Source organism: Poromitra crassiceps (assembly GCF_964638095.1).
Source record: "Poromitra crassiceps genome assembly, chromosome: 9".
NCBI classification, from domain to species: Eukaryota; Metazoa; Chordata; class Actinopteri; order Beryciformes; family Melamphaidae; genus Poromitra; species Poromitra crassiceps.
The window spans coordinates 32,839,980-32,864,890 of record NC_139630.1 but is presented as its reverse complement, the minus strand read 5'-3'; the positions used below and the strand labels follow the sequence as shown (position 1 = coordinate 32,864,890).

At 43.5% G+C, this 24,911-nt stretch overlaps 2 protein-coding genes across 2 annotated transcripts; both read right to left on the bottom strand.

Annotated features, from left to right (window-relative positions):
- Positions 1–312: 312 nt before the first annotated feature.
- cfap206 (cilia and flagella associated protein 206) lies at positions 313–6,859 on the bottom strand (the record flags this gene model as incomplete). Its single annotated transcript, XM_083642944.1, has 12 exons — positions 313–534; positions 854–991; positions 1,880–2,073; positions 2,215–2,355; positions 2,908–3,106; positions 3,225–3,344; positions 3,678–3,892; positions 4,378–4,536; positions 5,064–5,252; positions 5,694–5,784; positions 6,261–6,344; positions 6,752–6,859. The coding sequence occupies 12 exons, from the start codon at positions 6,857–6,859 to the stop codon at positions 313–315; spliced, it is 1,860 nt and encodes a 619-aa protein (XP_083499070.1).
- Positions 6,860–7,851: 992 nt separating this feature from the next.
- LOC310782266 (uncharacterized protein) lies at positions 7,852–16,568 on the bottom strand (the record flags this gene model as incomplete). Its single annotated transcript, XM_083642943.1, has 10 exons — positions 7,852–9,947; positions 10,443–10,576; positions 11,064–11,254; positions 12,047–12,171; positions 12,463–12,655; positions 12,991–13,119; positions 13,239–13,361; positions 13,893–15,434; positions 16,076–16,183; positions 16,515–16,568. 10 exons carry the CDS (start codon positions 16,566–16,568, stop codon positions 9,715–9,717), a joined length of 2,832 nt encoding a protein of 943 aa, XP_083499069.1. The 3' UTR covers positions 7,852–9,714.
- Positions 16,569–24,911: the final 8,343 nt, after the last annotated feature.

Genomic DNA, 24,911 nt, shown 5'->3' with positions numbered 1-24,911 from the left:
TAGTCTCTCCCCAGATCGGCAGAGGGGGTGGAGCAACGACCGGGACAGCGGGGGGAATTGTTGAAAGCCAGTCTATTGTATTTTATGTGATATCCCTTATTTAACTCTATACATTATCCAGTAACCTGACTCTGCCAGATGGGGCGGTATTGTATTATTCAGCCATGCTCTTAAATTCTTCTTTGTTTCATGGTCTTTCATCTAAATTTGTGTGCAGTTTTTTTCCCCCCAACTTGAACAACTAATTTAAACGCAAAAATTGTTACTCAACTTTAATTTGGAGGCAAACTTCTCATCAACTGTAACACTTAATTATTCATCAATAGACCTGGTCAGGTTTGTTTTGATCATATGTCCAGTTTTGTCTCCTCGCAGACCGGCCAGGTAGACCTGAGGCCGCGGCACGTTTGTCTGGCCGTCCCTCTTGCTCTGACAGGCGGCGTCCTTGGGGAGGAAGGTCTGCGTGGCGTTGTCCCGTCTCATATGACTCAGATCAGTCTGCATCGAGTGAGTCACTTTGGTCCGAAGATTGGCCTGGAATTATGAAAGATTAAAAAAAAAGTCTATATTTGCCATTACACTAAGAAGTTTCTCTCAGACCTGCAGGACAAGTAGTTTCAATCAATTCCAAAACACTGCATAGCCATTTTGTAAAACAAATGAGTACTATCATACTTTAAGATGCATGTCTTATTGTATTAATTAGTAAATAATTCTTTATGCTTAATCTGCATAGTGATAAATGGACATGGTTTTCTGCATCAGGGGAATTCTAGTGGTGTCAGATAAGTTAAATAAATCTAATAAAAATATACTAACTATACTTGAACCAACAGAAATCATCATGGCTGACCAGTTTGAGTGCTTTGCGCCTGAGCTCCCACTCGTTCCACTCGTAGGACTTGACGATGTTGGTCTCCAGCGGGTGGGTCTCAGTCTGGGTGCAGCTCTCACACTTGGTGATGGGCTTCACCAGGAAGCTCTCTCCCGACTGCAAAGCAGAAAAATAACTTGTTATTTCTGCTGTGCTAAAATCTCAAAACTCTGTAAATACGAGAAAGCAAGCTTCAATTTTTGATTGTATTTTTGAGTGTGTCGTTTCCCATATTTCCACATATGGAGAGAGATAAACAATATCAATTCAAGCAGTAGGAATCCAAAAAGTCAGTTCTGGTGTGATAAAGCTTTACAGATGTTGCTGCTGCTTCCAGGGAGCACTATTGCAGCTGCAGCAGTAACAGTCTAATGTTTTTCTTTGGATGCTAGCAGTGAGTTTTGGTCATAGAGTGCTAAGACTAATACCAGACTAATACCAAGGGAATCTGTGGATTCTCAGCTTTCATTTGACATCTTGTTGGACTCTTTGGTGCAAACAAACTTTTATCGCTACCACTGTGGCAGTACTTTTGCGGCAGTCGGGCCATTGGGAACAGGTAATGTCTGTATGGCTCCATGTATATCTGGCTATGTCATTAAAGTATGTGCTTTGAGACAGTGTTGTAGTCGAGCCAAGTCAAGCCCGAGTCCTGGACTCATTTTCAGGACTTGTGACTCAATTTGGACTTCTGATGACTCGGACTTGGACTCAAGCAATTGAGCAGTTTTGGTTTGTTTGTTTGATTTGTATAGGCCCTAATCATTTGCCATGAGATATTGATCGCTATATTAATACCATGACTTCATTCAATTTCGTGCAAGAGGAGACACGTGTGTTCCACCTACATGTGGATTCACGCTCATGTTCATTATCTCTGGACTCAGGTAATGCGGACTCGAGATTCAACTTGGACTCGAAACACAGTGACTTGCCTACAACACTGCTTTGAGAATAACCAGCATGGAATAATGTAAAGAACAATAACCAGAAGAGGCTCCTGACCTCAGAGTATGGAGTGACGCAGGCAAACTGCTGGTGGAGTTGCAGGAGTTGAATCAGCTCAGGGGAGCGCTTGGCTTTCTCTGCCACTTGCGCAATGAACTCGTCTGCAGCGGAGGCAAATTTCAAGGCAGCTTCTTTGCAACTAAAAATGTAGAACCTCTCCCTGTGCTTCAACACTCCGATGCTTGCATTGCCTGTCGGAGGAAAAATATTCGCACAATTTGAAATGGACAAATGCAGGGCAATCTTTGTGATGATCATGTCTTCCTAAACAGAATATACTGATTGGAGGGTGGGAAGAGTGTGTTCCTGTAACATGAGATCACACACAGTACCTGGCAGTAGCAGCCCGTCCTTCTTCACCAGCGTGAAGCCACAGACTCTGTTGTACTGCAGCGGCAGCATGTCAAAGTTGCCTGTTGTTTCAGGCAGGAGCCACTCCTGAGTTTGACTCTCAAACGGATCGATGCGCTCGTCTGAAAGGCACGAGAAAAGCACAACGATTAAGCTACAACACTGATTTATTTCTAAAACTCCGTTCAGGAAAAGCAGACAACTCAGCTCATCCAACATGGTTTCTTTTTTCTTTGTATTTTCTATCACGCTTTTCCCCCCAGATTTGTCTCCCCAATTGTACTTGGCCAATTCCCCCTGCTGTCCCCGGTCATTGCCGCCCCCACCCCCTCCGCCGATCCGAGTTGTAGACTAGCACATGCTTCCTCCGACACATGTGCATTCGCCAGCCACTTCTTTTCACCTGACAGTGAGGAGTTTCACCGGCAGGATGTACCATGTGGAGGATCATGCTATTCCCCCCCAGTTCCCCTCCCCTCACCTCACCCCAAACAGGCGCCCCGACCGACCAGAGGAGGCGGTAGCAAAGCGACCAGGAGCATAGAGGACCACTTGTGCCTGTATGGACGCCCAACCAAGCACGGGGCTTGAACCAGCGACCCTTGTGTTGGTAGGTAAGGAATCCACCGCTGCGCTACCCGCATAATCATTTTCGAGAGAGACGTCAGCCATACCTGCTGACTCGGTCATTCTCTGTTCGTCCGTCTTCACCTCGGCGCCCTCCAGCAGCTCGTCCAGCCGGGCCTCAGGGAACATCTGCGCCTGAGCAGAGACGAAGGCCTGCAGGCTCTCCACCACGCTGTCGAGGAAGCTCAGGAGCCCCATCTCCTCCTGGAGTCCAGACCACAGCTCCGCCGCAGCCGTGAAGTGTGGCTGACGGAAGATATGTGCGGAACGAGAGTCGAGTAAAGCCGTACAAAATCAGAAAGAGTACCCAAAGTGAAAGAATATTGTCATAGTTCACATGGTATTTTGCAACCATGGCACTTACAAACACCTGTGCAGTGGGTACAGCCGTCTTTGAATGCACCGTTTCCTTCAGCACCTTCATCTGCAACACCAGCTGAGTCTGCAGCAGCTCAACTTGCTTGGCACATAAACAGACATCCGCCTGCCAAGACATGGGAGAGACATTTTTGTTCGCATTTTGTAAAATATTTTACAAATCTCTAGATGTATGCATGCATAATAGCCATATAATATAATAATAATAATACAACCACAAACACAATCACAATTGTTTTTGCTCTTAAGGATCATGATTCCTGTCCATTATCTTTCCTGTGTACTCTGGTAACTGTCAGCTCCTTCAATGGATATGCACAACAGCAGTGGCAGCAGTCAGCCACTAGATGGCAGCATTTGCTAAACAAAGACCCAGTGGAGGAATCACTGTTATTCTTAAGATGTGTTGGAGGAAATGCTGTACCTGCACTTAACTCACCAATATGACTTTGAGGAAAACTTCATGCTGTCTGACATTGTAGAGAGCCTGTCTCAGGAAGTCGAGGGACACGTCTCTGTCCGCGGTCTGTCTGTCAGAGTCTGTCAGCTTCTCCATTAGAGCAGTGTATTTCCATGCCAAACTCTGCGATACTCTCAGCTTGTTCTCTATGCCTTTACTGATGGCCGGAAGAGCTTCATTAAGAATCGCAGGTACTGTACAAGAGGAATGAAAAAAGAAGTGTCATTGTTGGGCCTGGGTGGAATAAGCCCTTTTCACAGCAGCCATTTTGAGTGTAAAAGCAGGGTAAACACAGGTGTACCGTAACCAATAACATTAATGAGGACACTGGCACTGGAACACCTAAAAGGAATGGAACCATCATTAATCATATTGGTTACACCTGTGTATGCCCCCTGCTTTTCCACCTCAAAACGTTGCTGTGAAAAGGGTCCATAACTGATCCGCCCACGCACTACGTCCTGCCGGTGAAGTCCTCGCTGTCAGGTGAAAAGAGGCGGGAGGGTGTCATTGTTGATATTAATGATTTGTGAAGGAGTGAAAGCTACTCTGACAAGTCAAATGATAAAAACCTAAAGCCTGTGGTTAGAAAAAAAGATTCCACCTCTATGGACTGTATCCTTCTATTTTGAGATATTGACTGATGAAGAGCACACCATGTGGTGCGTGGAGAACTCACAGTCGTCGATGCCCTCTCCTCCCTTCTTGCTGTATTTGTTGAAGAGCCGGATCCCCATGACGACCATGCTCAGCTCACTGAGCTGCTGCTCCTTCTCCTTCTTCACCAGAGACATGAAGGCTCCCAGCTCCGGCTGAGGGAACACGCTCTGCAAGGCAGCTGGGAGAGGCCAGGAGGACAAACATATTTATTTATTTATCCATCCATCATTTATTTACTGTATCCAGGAAGGTCCCATTGAGATCCAATATATCTTCTTGTGGAGTGCTGCTAGCTTAGATCCTCAAACTTCTCCATATCAAAGACCCCTAATCTAGTCCACATTAGAGCCACAAACCCACATTTGATAAGATCCAAATCTGAGAATATTTTTTATTGTCAGAAATGATTTTGTACAGAAATTCATTGACTATCTATTGTAGGTCGAGAGATAAGAGTGAAACTATAATAGCCATTTGTCTACAATACATTCTCTTATGTAGCGTTCACTTTTTATAACTGAAATAATGATGAAGTTTAACAATTCATCACTCTGCTGGGGACCCCCTGGAACCACCTCAAGGACCCCTGGTGGTCCCCGGACCCCATGATGAGAACCCCCGGCTCAGACGGCACTGAGCTGAACGACAGTGGTTGTTATTGTTGTCAAGACAGTGAAAGACTCATACTGTACGTTCTCGTCATACCTGTAGCCTCTCTCTGTGTGCTGAGGTCAGTGGGCGAGCCCATGCCGGAGCGCAGCAGGACATAGTGGATGATCTTGTGGTAAAGGCCCTCCACCTCCTGGCGTGTCTTCACCCTGCTGTCAGTGATCTCTCTGCTCACCGGGCTCAGCCTGGACTCCAGCACGCGCCGCTGCTCCTCCATCAACTCACCTGCATCAAGCAAACAAAGCAGCACAAGAAGCCTCTTTCAAACTGCAGTACAGGCTGGGACCATAGCAGCAGCAACCTGATGGATGTGGGCTAGTTTTAGCTGCGGCTGTTACAGTAAGTTTGCTAACTCTTTGGGTTGGCTGGTGAAATAGGGTACGTGTCTGGTGAATGAAAAGGTAGTTTTCTACCTGGATGAATGCAGTTTAATTGAAAGCCAGCACAAGACAAGCACTCAGAGGGGCGAACTAGTACACCCTAAACTATGCATTTACGTTCATAGTGGAAAAATCCAAAAAACTATTACATTACTATAACTTTTGAGGACCCCAAAAAAGAAGTGCCAGCATGGATCAATGTTGTAGTAGTAAATTTAGTCTGGGACCAAAAAGTCTATTATAAACAATAAGAAAGTAGTATGTCATTTCATACAGATTCACTTACGTCGAGAGGTGTAATTCATATCCAAATAGACTTGCATTTTGATAGTGTCAAGGGTTGGGCTACACTTTTCCATAAGTTTATCCACACACAGCTGTAAAGAGAAGGAAATAGCGCAGAGAGACATGAATATGAATAATTTGAAGTTTTCAAGGACAATGATGATCACACCGTGTTGGTTTGAAGAGAAAAATAATATGTCAAGCAAAAACGTGGGAAACATTTAACTATAACTCCAGTCTGTGATAAACGATGAGACTGAACAATCGCCAAACTAAATTAATAATAACTGAATACAAGATAATAATCCTTGACCTGTGATCACGCTGAATCTTTCAGGAAGTGTAAAGAGCACCCCAGCACAGCGGGGTCAGACCCCAGCCCAGCGCAGCGGGTGACCTAACAGAGCCAGATTTTTGAATCGGGTCATTAGGGCCGACTAAATGGGCAAAAATGGCTCATTAGTGGCCCAAATAAATCAGCACAGATTTAGCTCACCTGAGTAGAGGAGCTGGGTCGAGTTGCAACTTAAACTTCCCCAGTTTAAAAATCCAACAGACTATAACTCACCTCCTCCAGTTTCTGGACATCTTGCTTGGTCAGTGTGCGATCAACGTTGAACTCGTTTGTTGGGTCCAGCACAACAGCTTTCACCTGAGAGCAAGACACACACCTGGAGCAATGGTTCTCCCAAAGCGGGTCTGGGGACCTCTTGAGTTCACTGCACAATGATAGAAGGCTGTATGTTTTTGGACATTGTTTTCACTATCGCAGTTAGCTCACTGGTATTTTTTAATCTAACATTATGTTAGATAAATAAATAAAAAAGTTAACTAAACAAATTTCCACTGTCCCTTAGGATATTATCAAATGGGATTTTATCCAAATTTAATTACATGTGATGTGTGGCTTGGTCCAACACTAGGTAGGCCTATGCATTTGGGTATGATGGTGGAATCACTCTAGGCTACCTACACCATGCATTCAATAAACAGCTAACTTAACTAACCTAGCTAACCACCAAGCAACACATTATCATTAGTTTAGCTAGATTAACTTACCATAAACGCCACCAATGTCTCCGACACAGCATTGCCCTTCACTGCACATTCTTGGACTATCTCACGGATAATGTTTTTAATCACACCTTCTGCTTGAGCCCGAGACATTTCTAACGACAGCTAGTCTGCTAATTTAGCCACAGGGACAGAGCTCCGTTCACCACGGCACCCCATCACCTTGTTTATAATTGGTTGCCATAGTAATACTTCACACTGTGTCCGCTAGAGTGTGCTCTAACTATTTGGATACCACTCATGTTATCACCATTGTACGGAGCCCCTAAGCCGTGCTTTTTTTTTTACATTTCCTTGAACATGAAGCATTTCCTTGAACATGAAGCAGTCTTCAAATAGCCACATTTTGGAGAGTTCCAAAAGAGAGATACCCATTATTATCCTGCATGTAGACTATCTCAACTTTTTTGAGTGACCAGAATATGTACGTAACCTATGAGTGTAAATCTCTCATCCTTCGTTGGATAGGTAAACATTTTTGGGGGTATTGAGTAAATTTAGGGTTTAGGCTAGTTAAGTTAGGCTACATTTAGGTTTTCCTTACAACTTTGCAACTCTATTCTTACTTGAGTGAGGAGGATATCGCGGGGTTATCAATCTTGCAAGCAAGGTTAATCTTGAGTGTGTATTGGCTACCATATGCTAAGTAAGCACAGTACTTAGGTTTTTCGTGTGACCATCTTTGGCCTAAATGCATTGGAGATCAGTTAGTCTTGAACACAATGTGCAGTTTTGCATTTTAACAGAATTCGATTAGCCTGGTGGTATCCAGCCATGATATGATGGCAGCTGTCAGCACTCCTAATAATGAAGGATTCATTGGGGCTGCTTACCAGAATTGTTCCAGTGGACTGAAGAAATGTTGTCCCAACTGTTGCATTACTTCCTGTTTAAAGTAATGATTTTACTTTGTCTGCCACTCTGGAGTTTGGAACACTTAAGTTAGTAACTTGCGTGTTCCAAACTCCATTAACCAATCAAAAAAAGGGTGACTTTGTTTTGAATAAAGGGAACAACCAACAAATGTAGATTACAATATTTACTATCAAAACAGACATGACATGAATAGCATGGTTTAGGTGAAACATTGCAAGACTCAGTCCAGACTGGTACAGTACATTTAGAGGAGGACAAGGCATGGAGCATTTTCACTTCAAATAACTGAGTAGCTTCTGATTGCTGCCCTTACATAGGCTCTTAGCTCCTCACATACATATTGCATGGCCATTTTCATTTTCCACTTAACACCTGATTGGATCACATGACAATCCCATGCCTTTAGAGTGTCAGCTTACATAATCAGTCAAAAACCCTGTACACACAAGTGAGAACATGCAAAAAGGTGCAACAAATTAACTTCATACAAAGCAAATGTGAATCCAAAAAGCTAGGCTAAAGTAAATGCATGGGGTTGACAAAGGGTCTTCTCGAGATTCTCTCGTTTCAAGGTAACAAGGCAAATGCAGCAGTTTTGGCACCATTGAACACCTAGCCACTGATCACATGAAGTCACATTTTGTTTTGTTCTGCCGATCAAACCGAATGTTATCAGCATGGTTTTAACCAGGCTACTTCCACAATGCTGAGCAACAAACACTACTGTCCAGGTATATACATGTATATTATTATTTTTTAGAAAAACACACCCACACACAATAAATACTGAGATTCAGCTGGGTAAAGAAAAAAAATACATCCGGGGAAAAAACTGCACTCCCAAGTAATAGAAAATACTAACAAACATAACGACAAAACTAATTCAATGGACAAATATGTACCTGCAGCAGTTGCAGTTGACATCGTCTGTTTAGATACCAGACTGAATCAAAGTGACAGGCATTATAAGGCCAATACTACACTACACTTTTACACGGACTATACAAACTGATACAAAAACTAGATCAGTTCCGGTAGAGAATCAGTGACTACGAGGGAAAACTGAAGGCGAGGAAACACTACTATTAAGACAGGAGTTTTCTCAATTCAGTCATACTGCATGCATTTTACAGTGCTATTTGCATTGATTTGAAGTGATTTAAACTTGTCCTTTTTAAGTGATTTTTTTTATCAAGTCGGGATCTTTCAACTTGTAAAAAAGAAAACAGTGGGGAAAACACACTGCACTATCTGTACTGATGCAAGTTTCAGAAGTAATGCAACTACATGGAAAATACCATTTTGTTTATAAAAAAATATTTAAAAATATTTCATATAACTTCATATTAGAATTATATTTAAATTTAATTTGGGTCACTACAATGACTGTTTTTTCCTTCTGTATGTGTCTAAACTGGGTATTCTGGAAAGGAGAAGATAGCAGGCAATGATCAAATATTAAATTAAGGCCATCTTCACAGCTCCAATTTCTTATGGTTCTAGTGCCTTAAAAATCACACTATTGGTAGGGAATACTCCAGAAACTTTTACATTCTCCCTGTGCTGTACTTTGAAAAAGGCACAGAGTAGTAAACCTGTGATCCAACAAAGGCACAGAGCAGTAAACCTGTGATCCAACATAAAAAGCATGAAGAATTTGGACACAGGAATACATTTCCTCCCCCCACGATGGGGAAATTGAAAGAAAAACAGCCAAGATTTGACAACAAAAACAGCAATTTCATCCTTGCCAAGCTGGGCAGATCTTGATAAAGAAAATGTCAAGGCGTAAACTCAGCAGCGGGTCAAGATTCACCCGCTAGTGTCAAGTAAGAGCTTCCATCTGACTGGAGAGCACATGGCAAGATTCAGCAGAATGACGAGGATCAAATTGAGTCGACACAAAAAAAGTGACCAATACTTTAAAAAAAGGACAAAGACAAAACACTGATAAAATACTATACTAAGGACTCAGTCAGAACAGAGGCATGGCACTGTAGAAGAGCTGTAGGGATATTGCACTTGGTGTGAGAACGTAAGCCGTACTTCAGGGTCCAGAACCCGAGTCCAGCTCAGAAGCACTTCCTGAACACGATCTGTGGTCCGAACTCGTCGTACTCCTCTCGAGAGATCCAGGCGGACGTGAAGGCGGGCAGGTTGGCCAGCACGGCGCCTCCGCTCCACACTGAGAAGTCTCTGTCTGTGGGGCTGGTGACACGGACGCACGGCGCCATGTCGGGGGGCACCATGCCCTCCACCTCTGCCTGCAGCCGCTCAGGCAGGCCGGGCAGCAGCGTGTTCCCACCTCCGCAAAGGAAATGAAAGACTAATTTCAGGGCATTCGTGTCAAATTGCTAAAATGCTATTGTGTAATGGATTTTACGCAATACTTCTGAATGCTGTGGGTACTGTCTGAAAAGCTTTCTTGGCAATTGAAACAAAACAGGGGAAACGAGATAAACTTGTTCCCTGGTTGCCAGAAGTTCTGTTTAGATGAAAAAGGGAAGCAGTGCTTTATGGGATTTATCCCAAGTAATTATTTATAGATTATTTTAGTTATGTTATGTTTTGGATGTTGAAAATATACACAGATAAATAAAAATGGCAAGTAATAAAACAAACATATTATTTATCATAATAAAAGGACTCCATATTCTACCAAGTGATTCTGGACATTTTCTTTTCTTCGGGGGTTTATCGCACAGCTGCAGTACGTCTGACCAATCAGACGGCATCGGCATGGCAGTCTGACCAATCAGACGGCTTTTGCGTAACACCTTAAACCAAAACCAACTGTTACCTGACAGGACGATGTTCCCCAGGAAGCCCCGCCGCAGGTCAATGTCTGAGCTGAGGATGGCCTTGAAAAGGCTCTCGTGCATCCCGTAATGGTCTCGTCCAATCAGCTCAGGTTTAAAGAGAATCTCCGGGGCCCTGCGTGACAGTGAGGGGGAGCAGTTGGCTTAACACTGGATGATTTTAAACAGCCAGTATTTAGATACGGTACAACATAATAAAGAGTAACTCTATAGCTAGTCGTACACAGCCAGGAGGACAGGAAATTAACTTATTTTGTCCTTTGGTCATGGTGGCTGACAGATTGAAAATTTGGAGAAAGAAATTTTTGCACATCTAAAAATCTTTTGAGTGACAGGTACATATGACAAAAACAAAAAAAGATAGATACTGAGAAAGAAATGTAATGCATAATAATTTACCAGTCAAGTACTGTAGGCAGACTTAACCAGATACAGTACAACTAAAATACCTGTTAAATGTCCCACCCTGACAGCAAGTAAGATAAAAAAAAAATACAAACTATACCTCAAGTTCATAATCACAACAGGTCCAGTGGTACTGCAGCCCTCGATGGCCCCGACTCATTAGGTAAAGTGTCCATGTAAAGCAGGACATGCGTTACCTGAACCTCTCTGTGCCCAGGCAGACGAGCTGGCCGTCCGGCATGCTGTAAGCCATCTCCCTGCTGGAGGAGCCCCCCTGCCTCAGCTCGGCTTCGTAGTCCAGAGCCACACAGCAGCACTTCTCCTTCATCTCCCTCACGATCTCCAGCTCTGCAGTGGTGCGCATGCAGACCCCCTGCTCCTGAAGAAGCTTCAAAAGACACACAGGAAGAGCAAACCTTCAATTTGGTGCACCTACGACTAGAGAATAAAAACGGCAGATTAGCCCAGAGGGGAGTTTGAACATAAAGAGATCCAGGAGTGCACAAAAACATATACAAGGTTCTCTGCATAAATATAGAAGTTTAAACTTTTCTTTAGCTACATTACACACAGCAACAGGACATGCCAAGAACATGGTGCTGTAAGTGGCATTAAAATAAAAACATTTCCGACAGCCATCACTGATGCAGTGTTTGGTCAGTAACATGGGTCCTCCGCTCTACAGTATAAAATATAAATTTACGTTTAAGTATAAAATACATTTTCTGGGATCCCATCACACTTTCATCCAATCAGGAGACAGGATTCATCCCACTTTTATCCAATCAGGAGAGGATTCAACACATTTATTTTCTGTTCACTGCAGAGCAAAGGTACTGGGAGATCCACGTTACTGATAAAACGCTATATCAGGGATGACAGTCGGAATGTAGAGCTTTTAACACTTATTTTAACAAACAAAAAAACACTTGCAGCACCTAAATGTATAACATGTCCTTTACACTCATAAGAAAAATAAGTCATCCATGTGAAGAGAAGTTACAAGTGGACAAGTAATCTCAGCATTAAATATTACATATTTTCTTGTTACCAGAAAATATGTTTAAAGATTTGAACCTGTGTTTCACCGTGTTGCCCGTTATTCATCTACATCACACAAAAGATTCACATCACAGCATATAAACTCCATCTAAAGAACAAGTAATGCATCTGTGAATACCTTTTTAAGATGCATGGTAACATCGACACCAGCCAGAGGGAAGCGCTGCACAGCATGGGGCAGACAGTATCCCTCAAACACAGGCACACTGTGGCTCACTCCGTCCCCAGAGTCAAACACCACACCTACAGTCAGAGATACAGATTAGAATACAATCTTAGATTGAAGAAAAATCATTGATCTGAGGGAAATCATGGTTGTCATAGCAACTAGTAAACAGAAGTCCGTAAGACAGAAGTCCAAGCCATAATAAAGTGTTAGGTCTCATAGGGATTATAATAAATTATTCATTCAAACTTGTGAAAACAGCTGTATCCATCAAACAATCCATTGCCATATCTCTATCAAGCTAGAAATAACAAAACTACCAAAAATGGTGTAAATGATGCGTAAAACAATGTATAAAATGAGATTACCAGTGGATCTGCCTGATGCGTAGAGAGCCAGCACTGCCTGCATGGCCACATAGGCGAAGGGAACGTTGAAGCACTCGAACATGATCTGCACCATCCGCGAGCGGTTCTCCAGGGGGTTCATGGCTGCCTCCGTCAGCAGGACAGGGTGCTCCTCTGGATCTACACTCAGCTGCTGGAAGGTGTGATGCCAAATCTGAAACCAATTGGACTCATTTAGTTCTAAAAGGCTGGAGAAGTCGGCTTGTGAGTGGACGGTTGGGGATCATGTCTATGTTCCCCGGGTTCTATGTTCCCCGGGTTCTATATTCCCCATTTTTCACTAACATCTCCCAGCCCCCACACCAAACCTAACCTCCCCCAGACCCTAACCCAAAACCTAACCTCTCCCACCCCCACGCCTAAACCTAAGGTCGGCATTGCGGGTGGTCGGCATAGCGGGTGGACACCATTTGGGAAAAACGGGGAACATAGGACCCGGGGAACATAGGGATGACCCCGACGGTTGCATTATGCATAGTATCTACTTACCTTTTCCATTTCATCCCAGTTGCGAATAATTCCGTTCTTCATGGGATGCTTCAACGCCAGGACTCCTCTCATGTGTTGAGCCTCATGTCCGATGTAGGTCTCCCTTTCAAGGCTACCACTCATTATTTCCTACAAAGACAAACTGCTGATCAGAAAGGCACGACGAAAGCAAAGCTGTGCTACTATTTTGAACGGGTTTTTCGTTGAAACTTGCCATGCAAAATAATTCCTTGAGGCTATGTCATTACCTCGTATTTGGGCAGCCCAATGATGGTTGGGAATATAATTGTCGGGAGGTCTTGATCTGCAAATCCTGCTTTCATCAAACCAGACCCCGTGTCCAAGACGATGGGGGTCTTAAAGTCTGTCATCTGCAAGTCAAATCGTGAAAAAATAAACAAATCAGACTGAACGAAAAGAACATGAACACAGCGCTCTGTGAATATTAACCAATCTTGGCCAACAGCCCCTTTTTGCACAACTGCAAAACATTGAACTACAGTAGTTCAGTGGGTGTAGTTCAATCGAAAGAAAATAACTCCTACACAAAACTGCTCAAAACAAGGCTTGTGGATTATCTTGAGTCACCAGGTCATGATTTCAGCAAAGAAACCTTGCTGTGAGCGTTTTTCAAATGTACTGTATTTCTGGCACTTCGAGCACCACAAGCCGAGTGCCATCCAGTTCCATTGTATTCAAGAGAAGGCAGACATCTCTATGGCCGATGTCTCCAAAACTCATCAACTCTCACCAAAACGTTCTAGATGGATAAATAGCATGCAAGAGGAAAAATGTATTTTTGATTTCGGCGTGAACTGGCCCTTTAAGGGGGCTAAACTCAAGGGGGGTTACAAGAACACAAGTGAAAAACTGAAACACTGGGTATTAATCACAATAGATACCTGTCTGGTGTCGATGTTAAGCTGGACCTGGTTTACAGGTGACCTAGAGGCAGATATCCTTGTGGCTTCAGAGTAATGAAGGCCATCGGGCATGAATTCACACAGCTCATCTCCTCCACCTGGGTCACATGCTACAGGCAAGTCAGGAGGCACTTGGGGCAGTGACTGTAGATTTGGGGTTTCATCTGCAGGAGACAGAGTCTGGATTTCTTCTGAAAGTTGTACATCTGCTGAGTTCTCTGTTGAGTTCTCTCGGGTTTCTGCAGATATTTCACAAGAGCTATTGTGGCCATCAGGTGACAACCCGCACTTCTCATCTAGGGAGTGGTTGTTGTTGTTATTGTTGCTGTGTTCGTTGACATTCGGACTGAAAGTGCGGGCGTGACCGTTGTTGGCCGGGGTCTTGTTTTTTCGCTCTTTGGGTTTTGGCGGAGCATCTTGTGGATCAGGTTGCACAAGACCTGGATCTCGAGCGACTGAGGACACTGCTGCATTCATCAACTCTGTGGAATGAGGAACCTCGTGTTCTGCGAGGCTGCCGTTCATGGAAAGCGAGGCCTGTCTTGGTTTAGGCACAGGAAGAAGGTCCAATGTACCACCTGGGTCAAACGCTCCTTCGTCCGGCCTCATTTCAAGAGTCAAGGAAGGTTCTGGTTTATAAGTTCTAGAGTTTTCCTCAGATTCTCCACCTAATTCTTTCTCATCCATACATTCCTGAGGGTGGACGCCCGCCTCTTCAGAAGGTTCCTTAAGATCAGAGGTACTACTTAATGGAGTTATAGTGGGAATAGCAACAGAACCATCCTGCAGAATACAGTTTGTTCCAGTATCTTCTTGAAACTGGGAGCCTACAGATGGACCCAAATCTGGTGGCACACGCTCTTCGGCAATGTCTGGATCCAATTCAGCTTGAGTGTTTGTGGTCTGAGATGTATTCTGAGCCTGAGAATCATGCTGGACCATCGATGTCGAATGCTGTGCGCTCTGGCATCGGTTCCGACTTCCGGATAAAAGCTCGTCCCAGAGCGCTCGGTCCTCCAGGTTCTCAGTTCTCGTCTTCTCCATTACGGAACATCTCACAACCTTCCTGACTCTGCTCCCGTGCTTCTTGACCTTACGCTCCTTATTCAAAATCTTCTCCATCCTCTCCACCTCCCTTTTCTCCTTTTCCAGCTGTAGCTGGAAGACCTGCCTCTCCTTGCTTGTGCCTGACGACCTGTTTGCGTCAGGTGGTTTCTTCGCTGGGAGTTCCTCCGGGTTTTCGTTGCACCGTCTGAGCTCACGGATCCTCAGGTTCTCCTCCATGATCAGCTCGTCCAAGATGTTGACGTTTCTGAGCTCCGTCAGCAGGTCCAGCCTGCTGGAGGGTACCACCGTACTTCCTGCAGTCACACTTTCGAAGTAGCGCTCGTTGTCATCAGAGGCCTTGTTTTCACTTGTGGGCCCTGGAGATTTCCGCTCAGTGATGTTCTCCGACTCTGCTGAGATGAGACAGTCTTCAAGGCCAAGTACACCGGCTTCAGCCAATTCACTGGATGACATCTTTAAAACAAAAACAAACAAAAGAGAAAAGGATAATGGACATTGTCCATACAGTAAAAGGTTTAAACTGTATGTATGGACAGACTGTGTAGTTTAACAAGAGCAGGATTTTTTTTCGTCTGGAGCTCAGCCACTTCCACCATTTTACAAATGAGTTGACACAAATTTTTACACTGTGAGTGAATGATTGTTGGTTTCCTAGCCACAATAGACTAACCTACCAGCCGGTAAATATTTACTCCTATTTGGCAAAACTCCTCACCCAAAGTCAAACAATAGTTCCTCTGTGCTAAAACATGCATGTTTAGTTATTGCCAATGTAAATATATGGCCTTGCGTGAAATGAAACCAGAGGTTTGAATGCCAGTGTTTTATGTAACACAGGAAGTGCATTGTGCGACTGTATGTCTACGTTGGAATAAACAGAAGAAGAACTGGGTAGTTCTCAGAAACTCAAACTTCATCAACAGAAGAACCAGGGAAAAAGCTGTCACAGTACTGGGCACATTGCTGTATTGCCACAACATCTCTGTGAAGTGCAGTGCAAAAACATATTTTTTATAATTATAATAATAATAAATAATAATAATAATAATAATAATAATAATAATAATAAAATCTATACATAATGCATAACATACTGCACCAATCTGGTCCTCGTTGTCCCACAATGCCCACTGGTTCTGCCTTCCCTCTGACCTCATGAGGACATCCAGCATGGCCTCCTGAGCCAGAACATTCTCTTCTTCCTGAGTACAAAAGACAACAGAACAAGATAAATTCCTAAAGCACTTTTGATAAACCATAAAAAAATAACCACAAAGCCTCAGAAAAGGGATCAAGGGGATTATTGTCATGGTGGAAGTTGTGTACAAAAACAAAATGAGATTACTCTAGAACTAAAAATATCAAAGAATAGAACGTCAAAACTGCTGTAAAAGAAATATTTGACAATAAGTCAAGTCTTTAGTTTTTATTTAATACCCATTTTGAGAACTTATCTCAACTTAATCACTCCATATTTATCAAACAGATGATGCCAGTCTCAAAAAATGCTACCATTTTCTAAGACACAGATACTTGAAACTGTCTTGAAACTTCTAATGCATGTGTTGCAATATGCTTTCTGTTCATGCCAGCAATTATTTCATCAGACTAGCCATTTTTTCCACCTACTCAATTTATTTTCCCACCCACTCAAATGGCTTGATATCTCACCTCCAGTATCACGTCAGCCCTGTCCAGGATCTGCTCCACCTCCCTCAAACCCTCCTGCTCCTTTAGATCCCAGTCCTTTAGGGAGACATTCATCATGGAACCGCTCATGCTGCAAAGAGGGAAGACAATTGATAAAGATATCAAAACACTTTCAACACTCTCCTACTTGTGTCAATGTTGTTGCTGCATTTTTTGCAGCGTTAAGTGTTCTGTGTTGTGCTTGTACTCATTTCTGCATGCTCCATTATAGTTTTGTCTGGCACATATTTTTCATCTCTGCTTGCTTTCTAGATCGTGGCTGTAAAGTGAAAACCATGTATCGCCCAAATGTAAACTTTTCAGAAACTAAGAAAATCAGCCTTAATTTCTTTTCTTTTTTTGTGTGTATCCAGTGGGTTTTGCAAATGTTTTATATGAGGCAGTAGAATTTCCTCAACCCATGATCCTCCAGTTAAGTTAAAACATGAAAATCAAAAACAAAGATATTAAAACCAGCAGTATGCTAGTATATTTTGGCTGTGCCTTTCTTTTTCTGACTTTAGTAGCCACTTTGGCAGATAATCAATCTATCAATCAATCTATCAATCTATCTATCCATCCATCTATCGTAGTGTGATTGTTTTTATCAATGAATTAATGTGGCTTCAAGGAAAAAAGCTTTCCTACCCTGACACAATGCAGTTCAAACTCATTTGATTTGAAGGCTAATAGCAATAAAGCTAGCCCTGAAACAGATGATGCATTACCCATCACAAGCATCTGGATTTGGATCATGCAGGTCGTAAGAGTCCCAGAGAAGAGTGGGATTCCCCTCTGTGGTGCAGATGGACTTGTCTCTTCCATCGGTAATAGTGCTGGACAGGATGCGGGATATGGGGCTCAATTCTGGATCCTCGAAGCTGCTTTGTGACTGCAGTATCCAGTCTCTGGTCCGTGGCCCTTTGGTCGATCCCTCCGTTTGCGTGGGCTGGTCTCGAGACCGGTTGAACCGGTCGATGTTTGGGTACGGGTCTGACGGATCGGAGCACTTTGGGTCTTTCTGTGGGGTTGGTGGGTTCTGCGTGATGGTAACGGTGTACGAGTTTTCAAGATCATCCACCGGCAGGCTAAGCCATGGATTTGTGGGCAGCGTAGCGGATCGCTTTACTTTGATCTCGAAGTTGAGGGAATCCACGGTTACTTTGGGGATTACCTGGATGCTGGCCCTGGAGGAGTTTCCCACCGAGCCCAAGTCAAACTCCTCTCTGTGATCTTCGGAATCTGACACGCTGGAGAGGATTTCCTTGTGGATCTGAAGCTGGGGGGCGGCAGGTCTGACTGTGTCCCTGGTCCCCGCTAATCTGGACAGTCCTTCCCATCCCTCTCTGCCTCCCATAGCCTCCAGGTGGCTGCTCCCCGCTCCGTCGAATCCCGAGTCGAACGAGCTGAGCGAAGGGGGCTTGCCCTCAGCCGACACCGTCCCAGGAACTGCAGTAGAAGGGGACGTTCCAAGAAGGGCTTTCTGGTGGCTCGCTTCCTTTCCAGCTGCCCATTTACTCGGGTTAGAAACAGAACCGTGGCTGTGTGCGTTCTCCTTAATGTGGCGCTCTGATCCGGGAGCAGGTTTCGTGGAGGGATCGGGGCCGTCCTGAACGTTCTCGGTCGCTCTACTTGCGGTGTCGTCAGCGTGGGACCGATTTCCGTGGCTGCTCCTCAGCAGCTCGTACTGCCACTGTAAAGCCACCTGGAGGTCACCGACGGCCACCGGCCCCGATGAGCTGAGAAGGTTCCTGAGGGTCATGCACCTAGTGGCAAAGAAAACCTACTGTGAAGATGGCTGCACAACAATGTTTGGTTCACCAATGACCTCAAATATACATTGTTTGGACATGTATGAATGAGTGTTGTGCAAGTAGCATGCCTGCTATCATACAGTAGGTCCTGCATAGCTCCATCTCTGTGTCTGTAGTAGAAGTTGAAACTTGGAAGATAATGCAGCCAACATGGTGGCAATGTGTTGCATTCACCGTTGAAGATGTACTGTGATTTTTAAATGGTGCCAATGTAATATGTAATATAATTGAGGCAATTCCAAAAATGCTCATGATTAAAACAAATTTAAGTTTTGTGAAATGAAAGCTTCTCCACTGGCTCCCTCACCGTTGGGAGAGCTGCTTGCCCGCCTGCTGAGCCTGGCCGTCTGGGATGACGTTGGAGAGATGAGTCAGATGAACCAGCTCCTCCACAGCTGGGGAGGGGTTCCTCTGCAGGAAGGCCGACAGTCTGTGCCTCCACATGGGGAGTGTGGGCCGCTGCCTGGCGGTCACATCTCCACTAACGCCTGACAGTAGCTGCTGGAGGATGTTCTCACACAGGACCAGATTGTACCAGCTGTTGGCCTGTGTGTGTGTGGGGGAGGCGGGGGCAGTACATACAAGTAGAGAATGGTCACACAAATTACGTATTATTCTTTAAAAAAGACAATAATTTGTTTGAACTTTGTCTTATGTATTTTATAATAGTAGATAACTAGGGATGGGACAATATATAAAATTCAATAACTTCACAATACAAAAGATTTGTGGCTCACAAATTAACATAATGCAGTCATATTTTGTTGTCATTGAACCGTTATGTATTACATTATATCATTGTGGTGTCGAATTGTGAACACCATATTGCTTATCACAGGATATAAGCATAAGCATATCCCTGTAGATGACTCCCCCTCAAATGGTCCATTTTGTCATTTGTAAGAAGATAACGGCAGCACTTGTTTGGAATGGAAATTTCAATTAAAGTACAGTTAGTTTGTCCTGGTTTGTATTAATTAAAAAGATATAGCCAAAATTGAAACAAGAGACGAGATAATGGACTTTAAACTTCCTCAAACGTCCAGGACTTGCCTTGTTGTAGTAGTGATAGTAGCTGGAAACGGCTCTGAGGGTTTGTTGAGTTAACTTGACGGCCGAGTGGAGCTTCTCCTTCAGCCTCTCCAGATCCAGGACCCAACTCTCTCTGGTCTGACAGGCACCAAACGGCACAATCTCCACCAGCGTGTGGATCACATCATCAGCACAGCGGACCAGCGCCTGGACATGGGGGGTTGACAGAGGAAACATTTGACCATTGTACAGGCTATAGTGCAACTGTGGTTGAAGTTATTTACAAGTACAAATGAACTGTATGGGTTTGCAAAAGAAAGTAGCTTATAAGAATCTTACAAGAAAAAAAATACATTACATCTCACATCACTACTTTGGACAATATTATTCCATACCAATTCACTGTACACCAAACTGCAATAGGAGCAGAAAATAAAACAAATACCAGAGCTGGGGTGTAAATGGATGCCTCAAATTCTGATGCCAGCATTCCAGCCTTCGCAGCATCCTTGGCAATCTCCATCCTGTAAGACTGGAACTTTTCTTTTAGAAGAGTTTCAATCTGTTCTGTGATCTGTAAGCAGAGGGAAACATTTCAACACTTTAGTCCACAAGAGGAAATGTGAACAAGTTTATATATATATATATATATATATATATATATATATATATATATATATATATATATATATATATATATATATATATATACACACACACACACACACACACACACACATATACACTGTATATATACAACTTTCTTTATTGGCACAATATTTTTTACGTCATAGTACAAAAAGAAAAAGTCTTCCTTATTTATTTTTTTACATTTATCCCCCCATTTCCCCATAGCCCCACCCCTTCTTAAGGATAGATATGTTCACCAGGTCATGTTAATAACAATACAGTGATGGTGACAATACAAAGTACACATAAAAAACTAAATAAAGAATATCAATAAGTATAAATGAGTGATAAATAAATTCACCAACATGTAAGAAAATAAATAGAAATAAATACAAAAAATATATATTTTAAAAACTGCTCAGTCATCACAACCAGGCAGGGATGATGGAACAAGTTTTACATTTCCAAACAAATTGGCTGTCCTACATTATCTTTTGTAGCCAATACATGAGAGTTTCATGCTGCGATAAGAGTAAATTGCTTTGACCCTCTTTTACGCTACAACTCGTAGAGCTTTGGAGTAGACACGAAAACCAACGGGTTAAAGAGAAGGCACTAAAGATAAGGGTGTTTCCTGTGTCACACAGTCACAGTATCCTCCATGTGGAAACAGACTGCGCACACACACACACACACACACACACACACACACACAGACCTGCAGCGCGTCCTCACGCAGCTGGAAGACCTGCAGCTGGACAAGGGCCTTAGAGAAGGCCTGCTGCCACAGCAGCTCCACCTTCTCCACAGCTGCAGTTATCCTTTAACATCAAAGACAACAAGACCATCATCTACACAACTGCAATCATCAATGACATTTAGTGGATACTTTTATTCAAAATAGTTTTAAAGGATACTTTTATTAAAAATGTGTTTCAGTAACATGAACGCACACATTTTACACATCCTGGCAGCTACGATTTGTTAAATATTGGATGTTTGCCTGTTGGTGTAGCTCCACCCTGACCACGGCAACATAAAAATAGTTAAAAACGCAAAAAAAAAAGTATTAATTGTCCTTGAACATTTTAATTGAACAATTGAATATTCAATAATGTTTTTGTTTTGTTTTCTTAAATAGCAGTAATGAATCCCAGAATTCCCCTACCATTTAATAGGTGTGAGAGGCTGTTTCAGAGGCTTTTCCAACAAAATTCTAGAGGAAACTCGGAATTTAATTTTGGGGCATAAAATGGTCAAACCTACGACATTGATAAGCACAACATATTGGTGATTGCTTCAATACATACATATCTTTATCCTCCTTCAAAAACCCATATCAGTCAAACCAAAACCGTAGTGTTCACCATGCAGTGCACCATGCTCTACTCAGGGGTGTTAAACTCATTTTAGTCCATGGGCCACATGCGACCCAATTTGGTGTCACGTGGGCCAGACAATGAAAATCAATAATCAATAATAACCTATAAATGGCAAAACCTCAACATTTTCCCGTTTATCTTACTGTAAAGAATTACAGGTACAACCCTACAACACGTAGGGTTATCTCAGATACCAAGCACATTATCTACTGTCTGTACTGTGGATTACAATCAGGAGTGTAGTGGAGGGTAAACACAAGTAAATGCAGTTTACCCACCCCTTTGAAATGAGGCAGATAGTTTACTCACCTATTTTCAGATCAACTGTTACTATCAATCAATGAGGGCAAACAAGGTGGGTAAACTACTCACCTTGGATAGTTTACCCACCTCTGTATTTACCACTACACCCTTGATTACAACTGATGGCAACTGTGCAATTCTCTATAGTCAAGCAAAGGTCATGAAAAGAGCTGACTATTTTGTGATGAATACAGATAACATGAATAGGCGACTTAATATTTTATTTGCTACTGAAAACTTGCACCTCTTAGCCTTCACAAGTGCATCACATTGGATTGAAGGACTTCTTAGTGCAATTTTCACACTTTGCAAAGTCATCCTTTAGGCCGGATTGGACCGTTTGGGGGGCCGGATCTGGCACCCCTGCTCTACGTGCAACACAGGATCAATGCAACATATATCTGATGACACTTTAGAGGTTTAAGAAACACACATTAGAGCACAATGTGTGTGTGTGTGTGTGTGTGTGTGTGTGTGTGTGTGTGTGTGTGTGGTACCTGCTGTAGTTGTGCAGCATGTCGAAGGCGGTGTGTGTGAAGAGGGCGGTGCCGGCCATGGCCTGGTAGCACGGCTCCAGCTCCGGTCGCCGGAGCTTCCCCACCACACACTCACAGTGCCTCAGCAGCTCGTCCAGGCCCAGCTCCCTGCACACAACACGTGTACCCTATATTAATAACATCCTGTTCAGAGGTGGTGTACAGGTTAAAGGGCAAGTCCACCTGAAAACATTTTTTGAACTTATTTTGTAGGTTTGAGTTTGATGCACTCTTTTCTCCCCGGCCATCAAAAACATCAGTGGTAAACGTCAGGTTCAGCCAAGGCTTCTTTCTAGACCATTTGGCACCTTCAGCAATCACACAGGGAGATCTCCATCATACAAGAGGAGAGAGACCAATTGCGCCACCTGTAGGAGCCTCAATAGACCAGAATGCAATGTAGCAACAATACATGTGCTTTGAGGGTGTGGCTGTAATCAGACATACCCCAATGTTTGAACTACATAGCTAGCTAACTAACATACGTCCACCTTTGACTGAAAGCTACAAATTCACAATGTTCCTCTGGGGGTTGTCACAGGCATTCTGGGAAATGTAGGAAATCACTAACTGAAGTATGAGGCAGTTTTGTTGTTGCTTTATCTTATTTTTTGGATCCCCAACACCCCCCCCCATCCCCCGATTTTCTCCTCAATTGTACTCGTCCAATTCCCTCTGCTGTCCCGGTTGTTGCTCCACCCCCTCTGCCGATCTGGCGAGTGATGTAGACTAGCTAGCATATGCTTCCTCCGATACATGTGCAGTCACCAGCCGCTTCTTTTCACCCGACAGCGAGGGGTTTCATCAGCAGGACGTAGCGTGTGGGAGGATCAAACTTATTCCCCTCAGTTCCCCTCCCCCCGAACAGGTGCCCCGAGCGACCAGAGGCGGCGCTGGTGCAGCGACCAGGACTCGTGTCCTTAATCCGGCTTCCCACCCGCAGACAGTCAATTGTGCCTGTATGAACGTCCGACCAAGCCGGGGGTAACACGGGAGGCCTCGAACCTGTGACCCGCATGTTGGTAGGCAGGGAATCTACCACTGCACTACCCGGGCGCCGCTTAGATGAGGCAGGTTGTGGGAAAGTGGGTAGGTTGACCAAAAAAAGTTAAATTACAACATATGTTATAAGAGTGTCCAAGAATGGCTTTTTCTTTAAAGATCTGTAACTGCCTCTGGAAAAAATGTTCTGTACTCCCTGTTGGCAGGAGAACAAAGCCTATCTGAATCCTCTCCGTTTTTCCCCTGCTCTGTCCCTCTCTCCCGTTTCTACTGTCTCAGTAAAGAAAACAGAAATACTCTAGGAGTGGTTTAGCTACGCTTCTTTAAAACTAACATCCCAGTGGACAAACAAGACAACTGCATTCACAAGGAATGTATCAACTAGGACAGGTAGGATTCATTACCCTGGAGAAATACAAAGTATGCTTAAATCAGACAGAATAAACAAAACTGACTGCAAGCAACAAGCAAAGGTTTATAGTCTTAAGGCCATTTTTTTTCACATGACACCCCACACAACAACCACATCCACAAAAATCACAAGATTCAAGGAAGAGGATCAGGTTTGTGAACACGCTTTGAAACCTGGAGACATTGACCAATACACAGGACAGAATTCCCTTTTTGTTATTTAGGGAGAGCCAGTGTAGTAGAGAGACCTGGCGAGGAAGTTAGATGGAAGTAATTTAATCCCTACAGTAAGAAGAATGCTGCTCTACCTGAAACTGAAATCCTGTTTGCTCAAGGGGAGGCTCATCTTGGACCAAACTCAGGGGAAATGCTCTCAAAACACTAAAAAGTAGGACATCCCGTCTAGAATGGGAATTATATGTTCACAATATGAAATTCTGGGGTTAAAAAAAAGCTTTGGAGTAGAGAGAGAAAAAATGATGAAAACTGGGGTTGTGTGAACTGCAAAAACTGAGAAGGTCTGTCAAAGCAGATGTATGCAATTTTTGTGTTTTAAAACAGCAGCATTGAATGACAAGTATGTACCTGAAAATGGTCAAGATATTAATACAAAGTGCAAAAAGGCCAGTAAAATAATGTTGATGCTCAAATCTGTAATAATATTCAGTGAAATAATCAAGACCATCACTTTAGACATACCGTAATTATACAGCCCTCGAATTGGGAGGCTTTTTTTTTTTAGAGAGAGAAAGAAGTTAGATCAAGAAGGGTCCAGATGGAGCCCTACAAAACATGTCTTGATTATTTGACTAGATAGTGATTGTAATTACTAGTCCTGATGATACAGTATGTGGCTAAAAACAACAACCAAGATAGTAATTTTAGCTAGAGTAAACTCAGTTGAGATATTGCAGAGAGGGGAAGCCTGACCTCCTGAGGTGCTGGAACTTGGCTTGGTTGGTGGAGCAGAAGATGTGGAGCTCGGAGCGGGAGGCGGGGAGCGGTAGCCGGGACAGAGCCTGCAGGGTGGAGATACAGGAGGGCAGCCGCTGCACCACAGACAGGAAGTCCTGCACGAACGCGTCCATTTCCTGCACAGACACAGGCAACGTAACCACCAAATACCCCAAC